We start from the raw sequence: 21,221 nt of genomic DNA, 5'->3' as shown, positions 1-21,221 counted from the left end.
TTACCGACAGAATCCAGTCGATACTTTACACATGTTCATCATAGTTCAGCAGTTTGGTGTTAGATGGCGCTGTTATCAGCATTTCTGGCGGTTTTTTTAAAAGATTGTTTCCTTTTTTCTTGCTGTATTTATATGCGTATCATTTTCAATAATTCCTATACTTTATCGTGATCATCAGAGTCAAGATGAGTTCTGTTATCAAGAAGAATTCTATTTGTACTTTTGAACAAATGATTAATGTTTAAAGCTATCGTTTGATCATATTCAATTTTATTTTAAGGTCTTGAGGTTGTGATACCATAACTCCTGCGTCCTGTGATAAGCCACCGCTTAAATGACTCATTATCTAAATAAAAAGAATGAAAGGAAGGAAACAACGGAAACAACTAAGCTCTTACGTATAATCACCATTTTATTTGTCTTCTTGCGCTCTACAATTTTGCATGATTTCTTAGGGAAGCTTATTCTCGCGTTGCACGCGTTGCACCATACAATGGGATTCCTATCGTAACACGAGTCTCTCCATCGCGATCACGTGCATCGGATGAACATCCGTTCAACGACCGGAAATATCGATCGAACGGGAAAAGAGGGGAGGGAGGTTTCCGTCGCGCTAGACGCTGTTTATTACTCGCCAACTGTACAAAGCTCTGTTGTGGTACTACCGTAAAAAAGAAGAGAAAGAGAAAGAGGAGAGGAAGAAAGAAGAAAGTTATATCTGGGTAACACACAGTGATACGTAACTACTTATTTGAATGGGATTGCACTTGTTTCCGTTCTGCGCGGTCACGAGACCGCGAAAGTATTCGGAACCTTGAAAGTTCCTCCAGAAATCGTGTCTTTACAATCGTGGACAGGTGGAATATAAAAGGGACAGAAGGGACACGATTCCGATTTCCGTTTCTGTCGATGTTTCTGCTCGATGAGCTGAACGCGTGCTGAGTGCAGGTTGCAGGTCGAACGCGTTTCGATGTCAGGTTCCTTGCTCGGATAACGTGGCCACGCCATGTTTCTAAACGATTCCAGCGTCGTCCCAGCGCCGATATCAAGCGGTGCAAATCGTCTTCAAGGACGCGCAACAGCGACCTTTTACGGATTGCAAGTGGCACAGCCATGTTCTCAGCCTGTCAATCAGCTCCGCGCAATCTGACCCTACGTCCGTGCACTCATCGCCCTCTGGTTCTGAAAAGAAATCGGATAAAATTAATCTTGATAGTTAAGAAAAATTGGATGTAGGTCTTTTTAGAGAAGATAAAATATTTGTTATGTTTGGGTACAGATGGTAAGAAAGTAATGATTGAAATCGAGACCTAGTAGTAGGTCAAAGCTTTTTGTTCCAAATCTAAGTTCCTTTTTGTTAAGAAGATAAAAGCTGCTGAAGGAAGTATGTTAAAAATAAAGTATTTTTTTAGAACGAATTGAAAATTTTGCAGAATTTTGATGTTGTCTTACTGTTGTTTTTTTTCAAAGTCGCAATACTATTTTCTACAGTAGCTACTAAAGGAATATTGGTATTAATTTTCTTGTAAATCTTAAGATTTCATTTTGGTTATTCTATGTTACCTTTTTAATTTATATTTAGTTAGTAAATACGATGTATGTACAGTGAAGAGTATTCTGTGATTATTATTAGAGAAAATGGTGACGTAGGGAAAGAAGAAATAAAGGATTAAAGAGCATGGTAGTATCCTGTAAGGAAAATGGAGGTACAGGAACAGGAGATACTAATATTGATGTAATTTAGTGGAAATTAGAAATTAAGCAATTTTCAAAGACACGAATTCCTCAATTTTTAAAATTTGTGAACTTTCAAGTTCTCCAATTTTTAAATTTTCTATTTCTTAAACATTTAAAATTTCTAAGTTCTTAAATTTTCAAATTATAGAATTCTAAATTCTTAAATTCCTACATTTTAAAAAATGCGAAGAAATATTTTCGTAATTCATGATCATTACTTTCTTAACACTCTGCAAATTCAAATACCAAACAAAAAGTTACACGAAGAGTGAAAGAAATACGCAACCATATTTTTTTTAAAAACATTTTAATTTCAGTAATGTTGTTTCTTTTGTTTTAATAGATTGATTTCTGTACAAAGTTATTCGTGATAGATGTCATGAATTTAATTAAATTAAATACGCATTAATGAATAGGAAAAATGAAATTTTGAATACCATAAATATTACACCGATTAGATGAAGTAATATGAATAATTTTATGATTTTAATTAAAACATAAGGTAAGAAATTGAAATAATTATATCTTTACTAAGTTTCATTAAAGTGTCCGACTATACACAGATATTTCTACTGTGGCAGCCATTGTGTTAAGGGAATCCATATTTATTTTCGTTTGAAGGCTCACTTTCAACACGATAGTTGCGAACTTTTTAATAACAAATATAAACCTAAAACGTGAAAGTATGTATTTATATTCAGGTTTGTATTATTAACTATAATTTCGTAAACGTTAAGTATAAACATTTACAGAAATTATGGTACTTTAAGCATATCTGAATATAAATACAATATACGTGTTAAGTTTATAGTTATTGTTAATTATGTTAAGTTTATAGTTGTTAATTAAATTCGCATAAGTCTTGTTGAAAAGAGATGTTCAAACATCTTTAAAGTATAAAACCTGACGTAGGCTTTCCTAGAGAAAATGGCGACAGAGGGGAAGAAGGTAATTACAATTAATATTTACTAGAAATCTTAGTTGCTTATCAGACATATCTCCTGCAAATTAACAGTAGTTTTTCATTATATTGTCTCTAATGTAGCTGCAGTGATTGAAAATTTTTGAAATTTGACAAACATAAAACAAACAAATATGACATATTGTTTCATAATGGTCTTCCATAAAAGTTTATACGAAGATAATATAATAAAAATATTATAGTGTCAAGTATTATAGCAGATGATGAAGTTTTCTTCCTGTATCGTTATTTTCCCTAAGAAAATTTTTCTGCCCACAATACTATACTTAATCTGTTCAATTTCTATTTCATTCGTGCTTAATAATACACATTAATTAAAGTAATTAATAAATAAAGAAACATAAACATGAAACGATGGACGTAGATACATTCACCCAGAAACAATCAAGGATTAATCTAACTGAAAAGGAAGAAACGAGAATGTAACACCAGCCGTTATTACAAAAAGTATACAAAAACTATAATTATCCGTGGAGTGATGTACTACAATGATTACATACCATGAAATTATTGGAGAAGGAAAACATTGATGAGATAGAGATCACAAAGAAATCACTGCCTCATAAGTGATTCGCATGAAACGACCTTGGAAACCTTGAAACGATGAAAAATGCGACGTGTCAGCTTGTCGCAATTTTAATCACGACATCCTGTAGTGCTTTAATCACTACCTTGTTAATGTCGCTCGAATATCCGAGTAAAATAGAAGAAGAAGAAGAGGAAGCGGAAGAACACCTGTCGATGGTTAAACGCTTCACGGTAGAATGTTTAATAAATGAAGCAAGAAAAGATAAAGATAAATTAGACCAAATAGAATCGTTGATAACAAATGTCAAGTAAGAAGACGATGTTAAAGAAATGAAGAAGAGAAGCCTCTGTAATCCGAGAAGAAAGCAGGTATCTTTGGTTTGATACAGAATTCTCTTACCACGAGCATCGTTTTGAAGCCCATTTTCATCTCCTTTGGTTGTTGACGGAAACGACATCGTGCTCACCGTACTCTTACGTTTGAACGGGCTAATTTTCGGGTAATTTAGGTCGTTGGTGACCTTCGACAAGGGGCTAACGGTACTGTACATGTTACTCTGTGTGTATCTTCTGGTAGTCGTGCTACCATAGCCGTTCTTACTATTACTATCGTTACTACTGTTAAGTTTAGTCTTGTATTTATTGGCGTACAAATAACTGGCAGTCGTGTACGTGTATTTGTTCGCTGCGGTGGTAGCGAACGGTGTGACGCGTTTGTAAGGATTGCTCGTCGACGAGAACAGACTCGACGACGGTGAAGAGTATTTAAATTTCGATTGTGGCGTGCTCTGTGTCGTCGATTCCCACGGATACCTGTGTGACATAGTATTACGTTATCGAACGGAAAGCACGTGGACCAAATCTACTTTACTGAATACCTGAAGAACTCATCAAAAATTAGATTCAAGCTGAAAATATCTGAAGCCTTTACGAATATTTGATTAATACTTGGCGAATGTGCAACAGCTGTCTACATACAAACATTTGTCGAAGTGGACAGAAAGATAATTTATATGCGACCAACAACAGTCGCGAACAGTCTAACTCGTGATTTGATACTCTGCAATACTGTGTAATTACCAAAGCCAAAGATAATGAATACGTATTTTTTTAACGAGTTTAAAGAAGTAGTCTAAGTTTGAAAAAAATTTGTTGTACTCTTTGGGAAATTAGATTTTTGAAATTATGGTTGCTGCAGGATTCAATGAAGTTACAGATAGTTACACAAGATGGCGTACGACTCGTAGCATTCAACGTATGGTAACATAGATATATTTCTTTTTAATTTCTTTCTGAAAGTTTGATACATGATTTTTTAATTTTTGTGGAATTTTTGAATATTGAAACATTCAACGACTTTGCAATTTTATTACTTTTCGTTTATGAATAAAAATCTGTATTTGTTACTTTACAAGTAAATATTTATAGTTTATAGTTATTACTTTCTAAACAAATATTTTTATTTTACATTCATTACTTTATAAATAAATATTTGTACTTTACATTCATTACTTTATAAATAAATATTTGTACTTTACATTTACTACTTTATAAATAAACATTTACACTTTACATTTACTACTTTATAAATAAATATTTACACTTTACATTTACTACTTTATAAATAAATATTTACACTTTACATTTACTACTTTATAAATGAATATTTGTACTTTACATTTACTACTTTATAAATAAATATTTACACTTTACATTTACTACTTTATAAATGAATATTTGTACTTTATATTCACTACTTTATAAATAAATATTTATACTTTCCATTTATTTCTTTATAAATAAATATTTGTATTTTAAATTTACTACTTTATAAATAAATATTTATACTTTGTATTCATCACCTTTGTCAATAAGTATACAAAGTTTGACTGTTCGAACTTTTCTTGTCAGCCAATGTGCTAATAACAAACTAATAGCAAAACAGTTATATTTCAGAATATGTATAATTTGCCATATAATGTATGTAAAAAATATTACCTGTACTCTGTGTTGTTGTATTGAGCGAAAATAGGCCGATTGTGAGCTGTGGGATTATAAGTGCCGTCCCGGCGCACGTATGTTGGAATATTTTGCGTATAATCCGGAATAATGTTTTCGTGTTCCGCTACGCATTTTCCATTCAGACAATACTGAAAAGAAAGTTGTAATTAGAAAGATTCTTTTTTAAGTATAATTAAAGAAGGGAGGAAAGTAATGAAAGACAAACGATTTACAATTGAGATGAACGAACAAAATATTAGAGAAAATGGGGTAATTTTGAAATTTTTAAAATTGGAGGTTATTTTTAATTATTTCAAGTGTTGTTTTTGGGTGTGTAGTTTGTATTGTTTACCTGACCATCTCCACAGGGAGAGCCTTCAGCCGCTGGACGATATGCCACACAATATCCTGATCCAGCATCGAAACAAAATAGTTGAGCGCAAACTCTGTCATCTTTCTGTAATTTCAAATAAGTGTTTCATACTGTTTTTCGAAAATGAAGAATATAGTTGGTGTAAATTTTAAATTGGTCAGTTAATGAAGATAGAGATATTGAATTGATTGAGTCATGAAGGTGAATATTTGTATTTAGAAATCAGACGTTGGTACTTTGGTACCTGAGGAATTAGAAATTTTGTGGATTCGGAATTTCGGAACTTGAAAATTTTGGGATTTTCAATTTTGAAATTTTTGTATTTTGGTACTTTGGAACTTTGGAACATTGGAATTTTGCAATTTTGCAATTTTGCAATTTTGCAATTTTGTAATTTTGTAATTTTGTAATTTTGTAATTTTGTAATTTTGTAATTTTGTAATTTTGTAATTTTGTAATTTTGTAATTTTGTAATTTTGTAATTTTGTAATTTTGTAATTTTGTAATTTTGTAATTTTGTAATTTTGAAATTTTGTAATTTTGAAATTTTAGAATTTTAAACTAAGATATTTCCACTTTGTAATTCAAATTTAGAAAATATAATGTATAATAAATTTGATAATTTCCTTGGTAAAGGTAAATTTTTGATGCCCTAAATTGGTACTTATTGTACTAACTGATTAATTGAACCCAAATCCTGTTAAATTCAAAAGGTTGTACGACAAAAATATTGTAGTAGTAACAAAACGTTTATAATAAAGGATGTATATGTTTCAACAAAAATTTTTAAGTAAAACTTACAAAACAAGCGCTCGTTCCACGATCTTTTCTACACTGTGCATCTAACGAGAGCAGTTTCCCGGGCAAAACTCGAGGAAGAGCTTCGTCTTCGTGGGGTGCGTTGTACAAACACGTTGCTGTATCACCACTGCGAAAAATGAAATATTACAGTAAATTACTGAAAAACTATAATAATGTATATCGTTGTAAAAAACTTGTTGCAATTGTGAAATAAATATTAGTTAAATTTCACTAAGTACCACAATTTTATTCTGTTAAAGTCAAATCTCTCTCGACGTTTCGTTTCTCAAAAATAGAGAAAATTAAATTTTAATAAAAAATTGCTTTACCCAATTGTTTATCTTTTAATCTAAGGAATAACAACCACGTCAAGACAAAAATGGAAAGTGAAACTTTCCCTTACTTTCCTCTTCTAAACATTTATCAAGACTTCAAAACAAGTTGGGGATTTAATTAATTACACCGTCCCATAAAATAAATTTCTAAGGAAATTCGTTCCTACGTATTCCTCACTCATAGGAAATAAATCTATTTCGTACGAAATTCATTCGTACATATTTCTCATTTACACGAATGAATTTCCTGCGAAATAAATTAATTTCGAATATTATTCAAGGTAAAAAGCCCAAACGAGGATAAAGTATACGGAGACACGTCAGAATCTTACTTTAGGAAGTGATGAAACGACGACACACTACAGTGGGACCATTTAAATCCTTTTTCGGTGTGTCTAAGGTCGCTCATGATGTAGCCATCTTCCCAGCGACATTTCTCGGCGCCGGGTCCTCCGAGGTAACTGGGCGGTGGTGAACCGTCGTGAACTGCACCCAGCCTATAAATATTTCGATGTCCATGTGATTTTAATAATCCGTTGATATACGTTGTCTCCGCGGCTCATCGTTATTTTTACTCTCCACGTTTTGTTATGAATTGACGAGAGAAAATGATTCGACAATAAAAAGTCACTAAAACTTTTATTACAAGCATCTTATCTTCGCAAAATGATTTTCCTATATGTACACTACCGTCCATAAGTATCCGGACACCAGCGAAATATGCATTCGCGTTGCATGAAAGTTATTCAAGTATCTGCATCAGTAACTAAAATCGATTTTTTTTCTGCGAAGGTCAGAATACTGGAACGTTTTTCCATTGATAATTCTCGTTTGGAACTCATATCTCGATGGAAAAGAAGCTACAGACGAACTAAATCGAAACTGTCGAGTGCGTAGCGTTACCTCCATTCTTATCTCCATTGAGGGAACCTAGCATCTACCAACAGTTTACAAACACTTGAAACATATCGAAGAACCCTCTGAATACGTTTTGCACCATAGAAATGAAACACAGTAGAAATTAAAATTTTTTTTAGAATCGAAAGCGTTTCATTAGATTCACAAATTTGGACTTTGTACTTCTGGACATGAATTTTATTTTCACACTTTCATTGTATAATTTGTACTTAAAAATTAATTCTATTACGTTATGACACCTCAAAAAAGATAATAATAATTATTACAAATGATAACCCTAAATACCTTTCGTACAAAGTTCAACTATGTTTTATGTAACGAAACCAAGTGTCCGGATACTTATGGACGGTAGTGTACGTTTTTTTTATAGTAATATAATAGTTTCTATTAGTTATTTATAGAAATAGAATATGATAAGGTGTAGTTGCAAAAGAATTTGTAAAAGAAAGTTATACTGAGAGATTAATTAACGTTGCATCACGATTTTTAAGTTGTCGAGAAAATTGTTTAAGAGATAACGTACAAATGGCCAACTTCGTGGGCTGCGACGATAATTCCGCTAAATCCTCCGGTATCCTCGATGATGGCGACTGAATTCACTTTTTCCAGACGCTTGTTTACAACACAAGCTCCACCCACGTACGCGAATCCTGGATAATAGCGTGCAGTCAGTTTGAAATGTATTTGCTTGTTGTGTATTGTGTGTGTGAAGATTAATCGAAATGTTAATATTGCTACGGAGCTTTTTAGTTTTAAGAAGAAGCTGTATTTTTGGCGTATTTGATTATCTGAGCTGCGAGATGATCATGTGTCCTCCATTTTGAGAAATTAGAATTTAATGTAATATAGTAGGATTATTTTTTTCATATTTTTCTTAGCAAATAATTTTTGATAGTTTGTATATAAGGACGATGGATTTTTCATTTCTTTTTCTTTTAGAAAAGTTTGTAGTAGATGGTTGCAAATAAAATGGATGATTTATACATAAAACTGTTAATAGTTATAATTTGAATAAAAATAGTAAAAAGTATTTATTGTTATTTTAAGTTAAGTTTAAAAATAATATTTGTAAATATTTTAAAGTAACACTTATTAATATTATAATGAATAATTGTTCATTAATATTTTCATGAAAAATTAAATAACTATAAAATTTAATATATTATTTTCTTCATTAAATTTGGTTTGCTATCTTTAAATTTAAATTAACCTTGATATTTAGAAATGAACAATGTTTTTAATTACAATTAAAAGTGGATTCATTCACGAAACTTTAAACCTTGATATTTTTAGTTAAATCTGAAAACACTAATCTTAAATATTTTACACTAACTTTAGAAATAGCATTCATTATTATTTAACTAAAATTAAAAATAGTGTTTATTAATAATTTAAGTTAAGTTTAATATCCATTAGTATTATAATTTATTGTCTGCTTAAATTTTTATAATTGTTTGAAAGTATACATATAACTGGTTCTGGTTGCTTGTTGCAGTCAACCGTACAAATTTTTCAAACTGACGTATTGTACGTTTATTAACAGTACTTTCTCTACATTTTTTTGTTAAATCACCCGAAGCATTCATTACGAAATCTCTTAATTGAAACCTGTAAAGACACAATACCTTTACAGATTTCTCTCTGACCCATTATTTCTGTAACTGACAGTCAGCGTTGAGCAATGTTAAGCGTAATTCATTATGATTGAATTTAAAAAAATAATTACACTTGTAGAACAATTGAAATATTTTTAAACATAAAAATATCTTTCTAGTAGCTTTTATTATTTATCTTTACACATTTTTCTAACTTAATATGAGGTTATCATCTAAGTTACTATTACTTGATATGCAATTATCTATCATATGAATTGAACAATACTAAATTTTCCATTCTCATAATAGAAGACACATGTTCTGTTAAATTACCAGCGATACTTGACACCATTATTAGATACAAAATTCCAGCGAGTACTTAATTACAGCATTAAACCTTCCAACAGAATTCCATTGTTTCGTTAGTCCAAGCTAGGTAAGACTTAACACGTTGATTATGCCAATTGCAATACACAATACTATGGATTATCAAAGAATTTAAAAATTGCATTATTCGCAAAAGAACATTGTACATTATTCATCAACTTGGATGAAGCTTTATGAATTCATGAAGTGATTCAAGACGAGAATTACAGCATGTTTGTCCTTAATCAACCTTCAAGGGTACATAACCTCAAAATTAAATGGCCACTTAAATTATTTTTGAAGCATGATAGAGAAAAAATACTTAAAATAAATCTACACGTGTAAGAGTACAAAATTGGGTCACTAAAAATTAAAAAAAATTTGAAAATCAATTTCTTTATAAGAGAAAGTTTTGTTAATACAAGTTTTTAGCTAATTGTACAATTAATTTTTAATTGGAAATATTTTTCTGCATATTTTGTATTTGAAGTGGTATGTGTAAAAAAGTGAGAGCATCTAACTGATTTTGAGGTTAGATTTCGCACTCTTGGAATAAGACCGCAGCCTAATAAGACACACAAATGAATATGTGCACATATGAACGTACAAAAGTGAAGATTATTCTTGTCTTGAATCATTCTGTAAACCTGCAAGGTTTTATTTAGAAACGGGTAATATAATTCTATTTACTAATAATAATAAATTTCATCCGCGAATATTATTCGAATAAAAAATTATTCGCTAAAATAGTTGAGCTTTAGTCACAAAGTTTATTCGATGTTCATAAATAATTTAAAAAATAAACCCAATTGCAGTTTCATCAAAATTGATAAAGGCTACCAATCTTTTCTTGCGAGTATATTTTTCTGATCAGACTACAAACGTTAGCATTCAACGTGTTAACGTGTTACATTTGGCGTTAAATTACCAATCGATTAATTAAGGCGTTCAGAAACGGTTAAACAAATTATGTACCACAATGTAAAAATATGTCTATTGAATGATTTCAATACGAAGAAACAACACCGTTTCTCGGTATTCCATAGTCGTCTCGGTTCAAAAACTTACCGACCACGATCCTCGACAGTAACGCAGCCAAAGAAACAAAAAGAAAGGCATGAGTGTTTCAGAACAGAGCAAAAGTGAGCATGGAAGTGATCGAGAGATCATATATATTTTCGAATCGGAACAGTGTATGCGTACACGCGTGTATAAACAAATTCACAAACGATCAAAGGTGAACACACACTAGGATACCGTAGCCACAGTGCAAAGGAACGAGCAGAGAAAATTTGTAGGGGAAAAGTGTCAGCTTCACTCTCTTTTCCTTTTTTCAAAATCGTCGTTTTTGACATAATCAGAATGAAAAAAAAGAGATGCAGAGAGAAAGAGATAGGGAGAGAAAGGCAAATTCGTGCCCCAAACAAAAAGTGAGATCCAGAAAGAAGAAAACACGCGTGATAAGCCGAATAGAAATGGAAGCTTCGTTCGGTTTTCGTTCAGCCCGTCTCTTGTGACCAGTGAGTCTCAAACACAGAGTGAAGAATCCTTTTAAGCTGCTAGAGAAGAATAAACAAAGGTCGAAGCAACGGACGCGAGATTTCTATACTGTTTCTGGGTTTTAGGTGTAAGCTGTGTTCTCTTGTGACAAATTACTCGAAATTGGGAGATAACTAGAAAATATTTACCTCAAGATTACTAGAAAATATTTATAGTGTGTCATGGTTAATTAAATTAATTTTAGCTCTGTTCACAAAATACTTGATTATTCAAATTACTTCATTGTTATTTCGAGTTTTTTAAACATTAAGTCAATTCAGGGACTCTATTTACAATCGTTCGAAGTATTCGAATAGATCGAATTGTTAATTAAATTAATTTCGTTTACAGGGATTTTTGTTATTTAGTTATTTTATTACTTCGAGTTTTTGAAACATTACATAGTTACGTGAAAGTATTTACAGCTGCTCGAAGTATTCGAATAAATCGATTTCTATCTTCAAGCTTACATTTAATCATTTGAATTACTTTCGAATTTATTTTTCGAACAATACAAGTATTTACTCAAAAAGTAAAATAGTAAAAGTAAAAGTGAAAAAGTAAATACTGAAGTATTTGTAATCATTCGAAATATTCGAATAAATCGAACTTTACAACTTGCAACACTGCTCGAATATTTAATTAATCAAGTCTTCAAAATATTTTCTCCGTTCCTTTAGAAAAGATCGAATTTCAATATTAATTTGAATATCTAGCATTCGTACAAAATCTTCATTAAACAGATCGATCACTTCAATGCAGTATCGATGAAAGAACACGACTTACATTCTAAAATCTGGAACGGTATAAACGATATTAGAATTCAGGCGATAAAAGCCTCGAGAATCTCTTTCCGATATTTTAAATTTCCCGCGCGGAGTTGCAGCGAAAGAAGTTTGAGAATGGAGAAAAATAAGAACAAACGTTCGCAGAGCAAGTGCACACATATAAGAGTTGAATTCTTTTGTTGGTCAATCTCGTGTTCTCTTTCGTTTAAACTCGAGAAACGTACCTGCTGTTCCTCTATTGCACACGTCATTCGCGTATTGCCTCCTGCACATATCTAATCTGCAATGCAATAATAAAAGGTCCTCTTTATCATGTGGATTCATTATTTGGATTGGTTTGTACCACGTCACGGGACAATCCTTGGAAATGTGCCGCTCGTATGTGTCTAAGTCCTTTGTTATTATTTAAAATGCGGATAGAAATTGGAGTTTACATATACGGAATCGATTATTGTACATTAAACTAATGTTCATATATTTGTATGTTGTATATTGCTTTAGTTTTTAATTTGACATCGATAGAAGAACAACCACTTTGTACCTTATTTTTTTTTTAAATGAAAATTTAAATTTGAGGATTTGAGAATATATTATCTTTTGATTTATAAATTTTAAAAGTATGAATTTTCAAATTTAGCATGATAGAAATATGAAAATTTAAAAATTGTTTTTTATATTTAGAATGTTCACTATTATCAAAGTTAAAAATTCTAACACTTAAAAAATTCAAAATTTTGTATTATTTTAAATGTTAAATTCTTATAAATTTGAAAGTTTTTCAATTTAGAAATTTGTATACTAGGACATTTAATAATTGAGGAGATAAGAAATTTAAATATTCTTTTTGTAAATTTATAAACTTTTAGTTTGTATATTTTGTAATTATTTATGATGCTCCATAACTTATGCATAATTTTATAGATCAGCACTTTTACTTTTAATAGATATTAATGACAAAATAAATTTGTAGTTACAAATATTTCAAAACATTAAGTTGATAAATATATTTGAAAGTTTTAGCGTGTATCACTCAAAATCGTTCGAATTCTAACCTAAACACGGAACAATAATATAAAATAATTCTATACATATAATTATGTAAGATATGCATAAAAAATTAAATAGTATACAACAGAGCATTTACTTTTTCTTTTAAAACAAATTTTTAAAAGTTCTTGCTTTTCTATAAATGTCTCCGTTTACATCCGCCATTTTGTGAACCACAATCGGCCATCTTCTGGCCATTCTATGAAATACAAATCACTATAATAAAAACTAGAAATAAATGTCACATAAACTGCAATGTATTACTTTAATGTGTAAAATCGATCCCACAAAATAATGCTATAGCCTACAGATATTATATAATAAAATTTATAACAAATATTGTGCATTAACACCATATAAGAATGCATGTCTTCGAGGTGTCTGCAAAACATCGTAACTATTTAAAACGTTAATATTATCGATTTCGAAGGTGGTCTGATAACAAGCAAATATTGTGTCGAATGTCTTCTCGTTGTTTAGCTCCGAGAAACATGACATGTACGAGGTGCTGGTGTGGAATTACGATAAAGCAAACACACTATGAGTAGCACGCGTGTAAATAATTGCTAATTAGCGAGTGTTGCGTCTCGAGCACAAGTAATTACAGTCGATTGTCGATTCGCTTCGTAGTAATGCAATTTTTGAAATCGTCTGGACAAGGCTGTCGAAGAAAAAAATTACGCGTGTTAAGGCATTTATATGTCCGCGTTTATAGGATGTTTGTGTAATTTGATAGTTGGAGGAAGTGGTAGGACGAACAAAGTGTGCAGTGGTGAGCACTGAAGGCGTTTGTAGAACAGATGGTGATATGAGGGAAAAGAACTACTGATTTTGAATTGGTAAATTTATAAACTTTCAAATTTAGATTTTTAGAAATTTGAGAATTTGAAAATTTGGAATCTTTGAAATTTGGAAGTAAAGATATGAGAGTTCGGGAATTTTTTAATTTAGAAGACACAAACTTTGAGAATATAGGGATTTGAATATGTGGAGAACTGAGAAAAGTGAGAATTTGGGAATTTGGATATTTGAAGAATTGAAAGTATAGAAATTTGAGAGTTAGAATATGCGGAGAATTGAAAATATGAGAATTTGTACATTTGAAGAATTAAAAGTATGAAAATTTGAGAATTTGAGAGATTGGGAATTTGAGAGATGGAGAATTTGAGAGATTGAGAATTTGAGAGATGGAGAATTTGAGAGATTGAGAATTTGAGAGATGGAGAATTTGAGAGATTGAAAATTTGAGAGATGGAGAATTTGAGAGATTGAGAATTTGAGAGATGGAGAATTTGAGAGATTGAGAATTTGAAAGATAGAAAATTTGAGAGATTGAAAATTTGAGAGATTGAGAATTTGAGAGATGGAGAATTTGAGAGATGGAGAATTTGAGAGATTGAGAATTTGGGAGATGGAAAATTTAAGAGAATGAGAATTTGAGAGATGGAGAATTTGAGAGATTGAGAATTTGGGAGATGGAAAATTTAAGAGAATGAGAAATTGAGAGATGGAGAATTTGAGAGATTGAGAATGTGAGAGATGGAGAATTTGAGAGATTGAGAATTTGAGAGATTGAGAATTTGAGAGATTGAGAATTTGAGAGATTGAGAATTTGAGAATTTGAGAGATTGAGAATGTGAGAGATGGAGAATTTGAGAGATGGAGAATTTGAGAGATGGAGAATTTGAGAGATTGAGAATTTGAGAGATTGAGAATTTGAGAGATTGAGAATTTGAGAGATTGAGAATTTGAGAGATTGAGAATTTGAGAGATTGAGAATTTGAGAGATTGAGAATTTGAGAATTTGAGAGATTGAGAATTTGAATATTTGGAGAATGGAAAATATGAAAATTTAGATATTTGGAGAACTGAAAAAAGTGAGAATTTGGGAATTTGGTTATTTGAAGAATTGATAATATGAGAGTTAAGAAATTCACAAATTAGAGAATTTGAAAGTTTCACAATCTAGAGACTTAGAATTTAGTATTTTGACAATCTAAAGACTCACAAAATTTGAAGATTTTAGCAAATAAAAATATGTGAAGATATACAGAAATGTAAGGATTTTATAGCTCGAAAAAATTCAAGAATTTGGCAATGTGGAAATTAAAAATTGCAGGATTTGGAAAGCTTGGATATTCGTGTATTTAAAAATTTGAAAACTTGAGTGCAAATTGCGGATGTTTCTCCGTCCTACATTTGTTTTTAAGCAAAAGATTACTTTATATGTATTTACGTGTGCAGTTGGGTCGAAAAATCGATTGTTAATATTTCGATATTTTAGATCGTTATACTACTGACGTTTTAAAATTATGTTTTTTGAAATTGTCCTTCAACGACAAAATTGAAAAGTAGTTCATATGTTACTGAACGTAAATTAGTGTACCTTTACCTGTTTATGTTCAACTTTTGACACCATTTCATTGTGAAATATGATATGTGTAGTATTTTAAGAGGAAATATCTCTTTGGAGACTTCAAAATGGCAAATAAATTGAAGTATGGTTTAAAGATAGTAGACATGTCAAATAAAACTAAAAAATTAATTTCTTATTGTAAAATTTAGGATAAAAGTATGAGTAAAGTAATAAATATCACGATTGCTACAAAACTTGCCAGCTTCTGGTTACGAAATTAAATAACGATATTCAAAATTTAAACACTTATTGTTTCAAATGTTAAAAGTAATTTTTACGACATATTTTATACAAATATGCATTAAAGGCCATTGTGGTGTACTGCGTCATTTTACTTCTTGTGTTGTTGTGCCATTTTACTTTGTCTTTTTTAAATATGTTCATATTAGAAATTGCATATAAACATTTGATTGATAAATAATATTTATATTTTTTTCTTCTGATTTTCTGTCTTTACATTTTCATATTTTTCTATTTTTCCATTTTTCTAATTTTCTATTTTTCTATTTTTCTAGTTTCTGTTTTTACTACTTTTCTATTTCTACATTTTTACATTTTTATGTTTTTATATCTCCTATAGTTGAAAAAACCATTCTTAATATTATCTATCACTTTGAAGTCTTCAAAATAGTTCCTCTTCTCAATAACTTCTTTTTTGACTAAATTGGTGTGTAATGGAACAACTAATTGCAAGTGAAATATTAATTAATACAATACTTGCACTGCAACACACGAAAGAAGTCAAAAGAGTACACGTGATTTGTCCTAAAAGCAGTGGGATTTTTGCTTTATAATCCAAATTTGTGATTCTGATTAAATACAAGTGAAATACTATGATTTGTTGACTTCGTTAATACACTAGACTCTTGTTATATTACCATATTGTATATTGCTAGCTGGACAAACCCCACTTTTCACTGATTTCCATGCATACTAATGGCGTTCCATCACCATTGCACATATCACGCAAATCCCATAATTTTCCGCTTTTATCCCCCTCCGTGGCAATATAACGAGAGTCTACTGTACGTTGGCTGCCATGGGTGTGACTGACCCCTCAAATATAATAAAAAATGTAAGACACAAGATTGTTTGAAAAAAGTAAGAAAAACAATTATAATAAAGCAAATGTGATAAAGAAAATATTAATAAATAAAATATAACAAAGAGTGAATTAAGGAACATGTAATAAAAGAAATCATAAAAAAACAATTGCAATAAGGAGGATCCTAATAAAGCAAATTATAATAAATAAAATATAACAAAGAGTGAATTAAAGAACATGTAATAAAAGAAATCATAAAAAAACAATTGCAATAAAGAGAATTCTAATAAAGAAAATTATAATAAATAAAATACAACAAAGAGTGAATTAAAGAACATGTAATAAAAGAAATCATAAAAAAACAATTGCAATAAAGGACTTAATAAAGGAATTATAATAAATTAAAAGCGATAAAAAATATAATAATGATTATAACAAAGCGAATATAGTACAGTAAATATTATAAAAAAATTACAGTAAAGAAAACGTAACAAAGAAAATTATAGCAGAGTTTTATTTTCACATTTTATTTCCGTAATTTCCTATTATATCCCCCAATTAAAAATCATCATAAGCCTCACTCCCTTTCCAAAATAATTACATTTGTAATATATCGTTCCTGAAATTTATTTATGTTACAAGATCACTTCTTTAAAAATGTAACTTAAAGAAATTTTAACGAACATCGCCGTTGTCCCACTGCTTTTAGAACATATTACGTAATTCTCATTTTTAATTGTTGTACACTCTCTACCGTGTTAGTCAATTAATAAATATTCAGTAAATAGATCTTCTACGAGAAAGAACTGTTCACACCCATGGACGCAACCATTACCCCTCGATATAACGCCGTCACTGCACCTTAAATCCGACACTACGAATAAGCTACGTGTAAATACTTAAAAAAGGCAAAGTACATTAAGAAAGAGAGACAGAGAGAATAAAAGACAATACAAGTTGATAAAATAAAGCGTGATCGCTATGTAATAAACCATACCGGCAGTTCCCTTAGTGCAGCGGCCGCCTTTCCTACGACGGCACATATCATACCTGTTTTGTGAAATAAAAATCAAACAGTATGAAATCACCAGACTGCTGTGGCGGATATTAGCTTAATATTGGGGACCGTAGAACCTATTTATTTTATTTTTGCTTTATACGGGAACGAAATCTGTGCTTTCAACCCTCTACAGCGAAAATAGATGATAGATACTTTTATAGATATTTTTAAATCATAACGAATGATTAAGACAATACTTGTTTTATTATTTTATAATAATAATTATCTAAAATACAAAACGATTCACTACAATTTACTTAAATTCCACAAAAAGTAATATTACTATTTCCACATCATCCCTAAACCAATAAAAGATCACAGATCAAAAGTATTAATAATTAAAAACAAAAAAATTAATCGAAACAATTAATTATTCTAAATAACAATTTATTCCAAATATTATTTCAAAATTTGAAATTTTATTTCAAATTCACGTCTCTTAATTAAAAATAATTTACTTGTTAATACATATATCAACACAAGAAATAAAAAAAGATGTGGGAGCAAGTTTAGAAGTTATTAAAATTTTATTTGAACATTAAACTGATTAGACGGCTTATCGAAAAATTATACGATCGCATAGAGGGTTAATGTGTACACAATTTCGTGTTAATTATTGCTGTCTCATCGTTTCATTAAAACGTCTAAAACTGGTTTGCTCGAATAAATTTCCGCGAGATCGAAAGGCAATGGAGAATTTCATGCAAATTCTGCACGTCATGGTCTTATTTCTACGTTATATTAAACGAATTGAACACTCTTACTTTGTAACGGCAACCGCAATGTCGTAGACCGGAAGTCTTCTCTCCCGGAAGAGGTATTTGCCCATATCTGTCAGTGCGGCTGCTGAATCGATCGCGTCCCTTCCAACGCGATTTCTTTCCAGGTATGGTGTCGCGTCTCTTCCCTGAAAGGAATCGGACAAAAACAAAGGTTACGCGATACGTTAAGTAAACGTTAGCTTGGTACTGTAAAGTCGCGATATAAGCGAAAACGATTTAAACTATACGCTATAGGCAAAAACGATCTATACGATATAAGCGATCTGGGGAGAAGACAAGGAAGTACAAATAAACATGTTTCTAATTACGTTATGATCTCATCAAGAGAATATCAGAAATATGTCGATAAAAGTTTCACAAGAATAAAATAAAAAATAACAATGTTTTATTCTTGCATTAGAATTGTGTTTTATTCTCCCGTTGATACGTTACTATTTGCTTACATTCGGTTGAACATTTTTCTCTCTCGTTTTCCGGCAAATTTCAATCAATGTAGAAACTATACGATACAAGCGAAAGTTTGGACCCGAAAGATTTGCTTATATCGAGACATTTTTCTTTGGAGAAGGAAGTACAAGAAAAGTGCTCGTCAAGTGTACTTCACCCGTGAGATAATTATTCCAGCGATGCTGATGCGAATTTTTGGACCCTTCAACAGCTTGTACCTTAAATCTACCCCGTTCCAGAAGGACACAAAGTACCTTTTGATCTGTACATTGTCACCGCCGTGCAATCTGTGAAACAAAGTATTTCATCAAATTTTTGTGTGTTCTTTACTGTTATGAAAACATCTAAGCTTAATATTAAAACTTCTGAACCGATTAAATTATTATATTACGATTAATTATAATAATTTGACAGGTTTCTCATTTTACGTTATAGAATTTAATTTAAAATAACTTGTTAAATAGAACTTAGGTAATAATGAACAGATTTTGATTTATGAATAACTAAAACAAAACTACAGCAGTTTACAGTACGTTTTTAACACTGCTAATACTACTCATAGTAATTAAAAACCGTGATTATCATATTTAGTAATCAATCTTTTTTAAATTAACGAATCTAAATCGAACAAATAAACTTAATCAAATGTTACATCATACAATAATTAATCAATATATTTTTTCTTTACACAAAGTGAAGTGGGGTAAGTTTATAAATGGGGCAAGTGCGTATACAGGCTATTTTTATTACAATATGAGCGAAATTTCTCCATTTAGTATGTTTGTTTTCTTGTTTTGTTTCACTATATCCCCTTTTATATTTCAGCTAAAAGTACTTGTTTGCAGTATAGAGTACTTGCATAATGCAGTAAAAAGCATTTTATAGCAGATTTGTTAACAATTCTGCTCTTGCCGCATTGCACATGAAATAAAGTTTCAAAGTATTTAACTTCAAGTTACGCTCTTACCCCATTTTCGGGGAAAGTGCAGAGTAGTTGACATTTTAAACAATTTCCTATCAAAATCAAAATGTACAAGGAAAATTAAGGTCCTAGTTAATATTAATTAAATAGTAGTAATTGTGCAAAGCGTTCGATATCGACAGCGTTAAGTATTTACATAGCAGACTGAAAATATTTATGTTTAAATACCAACTTTACAAAAATCAGTCTGCACTTACCCCACTTCACTTTACTTAAAAATATAAACTTTCTATCCACTTTTTGTATGATAAATAAATTTTCGATCAAATTAGTCTAATTCTTAATTGTAAGTATAATCAATAAATACTACTGTAAACATATTAATAGAATAATCATAACAGAATTACATAACAGAATAATCAAATCTGAAATGTAACTATTTAAACAAAACAGGAAATCCATTATTTCCACTTAAAGACTAAATAAAAGGAAAAGAGACTTTTTAAACATTAATTCAATCAGCAATCGAATCGACTTAATTAAAATTCTACTTTTAATAACCCATACAAGGCATGGTTTTATTTACACCGTGGCATTTGTGAATATTCTGACCTTTCATATTAGGTAGAAGTGAAAGCGACATTTACGATAGTTATTCAATCTGTTCCACAATTTTTTTTCTATCATTATTGTTACGTATAGTGAATTAATGTAATTTCATATACAATGTACATTAATTTGCAGACATTCAGCGCACAGTGTTTTTTGCCGATAGTGAATATGGACTAAACGACTGTAATTGTAAGATTAAACGAGACGTATCGAAGATGCGTGAAACGTTTGTAATTACGTGTTTCTCATAAATCACGGTGCGCATTAATGGAAGTAATAAATAGTATTTGAAACAGAGACGCAATCTGTTACCTAACATCGCTCAAGTGGAACATCGTTGTCGAAAGAAAATGACTTCTGTCATAAATATAATTGACCAATATTTAAAGAAACAATTTTCTAATTCACTTTCGACTTGTACCAACTATAGATCTGATGTTTGACGTACATTTATATTCAAACTGCAGATGAAGTTAAAAGATGCATAGATTACAACGAATGTATAGATTCAAATTTAAAAAATTGAATTAAAAATTAAAATACAAAAATGAATTAATTTTGCGAAAGTTAATAAACATTTTTATGAAAATGAATAAAAAAAGAATGAATCACAAGGCTGTATACTTTGTTAAAATTAGTGCAGACTTCTAGAAAAATTAATAAATAAAAAATGAATTTTGCAAAGTTTCATATATTGCAAGAGTTAATATATATTTCTAGAAAAATGAATAATTAAAAAATGAATTTCAGAGCTGCATACTTTGCAAAAATTAGTGTAAACTTCTAGCAAAATTAATAAATAAAAGATGAATTTTGCAAAGTTTCATATATTGTAAGATTTAATATATATTTCTAGAAAAATGAATAATTAAAAAATGAATTTCAGAGCTGCATACTTTACAAAAATTAGTGCAGACTTCTAGCAAA

The 21,221-nt window shown here is 30.3% G+C and overlaps 1 protein-coding gene across 6 annotated transcripts in view; it reads right to left on the bottom strand.

The window, feature by feature from the left end:
- Window positions 1-394: 394 nt before the first annotated feature.
- The window catches only part of sona (sol narae metalloprotease), a 148,343-nt gene continuing 127,516 nt past the window's right edge, over window positions 395-21,221 (bottom strand). For 4 of the 6 annotated variants that reach the window (XM_076529139.1, XM_076529140.1, XM_076529141.1 and 1 more), the window contains exons 9-18: window positions 18,918-19,047; window positions 18,296-18,438; window positions 12,188-12,243; window positions 8,199-8,325; window positions 7,090-7,254; window positions 6,423-6,549; window positions 5,601-5,705; window positions 5,246-5,397; window positions 3,648-4,060; window positions 395-1,182 (exon numbers count right to left, since the gene is read on the bottom strand). In XM_076529139.1, the coding sequence (XP_076385254.1) occupies window positions 1,046-1,182; window positions 3,648-4,060; window positions 5,246-5,397; window positions 5,601-5,705; window positions 6,423-6,549; window positions 7,090-7,254; window positions 8,199-8,325; window positions 12,188-12,243; window positions 18,296-18,438; window positions 18,918-19,047 (1,555 nt within the window). In that variant the 3' untranslated portion in view covers window positions 395-1,045. Of the gene's footprint in view, window positions 1,183-3,647; window positions 4,061-5,245; window positions 5,398-5,600; window positions 5,706-6,422; window positions 6,550-7,089; window positions 7,255-8,198; window positions 8,326-12,187; window positions 12,244-17,468; window positions 17,522-18,295; window positions 18,439-18,917; window positions 19,048-21,221 lie in introns of all 6 variants that reach the window. The other 2 variants (XM_076529143.1, XM_076529144.1) reach the window with 2 other exon arrangements.

Source organism: Megachile rotundata, chromosome 2 (genome assembly GCF_050947335.1).
Source record: "Megachile rotundata isolate GNS110a chromosome 2, iyMegRotu1, whole genome shotgun sequence".
In the NCBI taxonomy this organism is placed as follows: Eukaryota; Metazoa; Arthropoda; class Insecta; order Hymenoptera; family Megachilidae; genus Megachile; species Megachile rotundata.
This window is presented reverse-complemented; position numbering and strand designations above follow the sequence as displayed.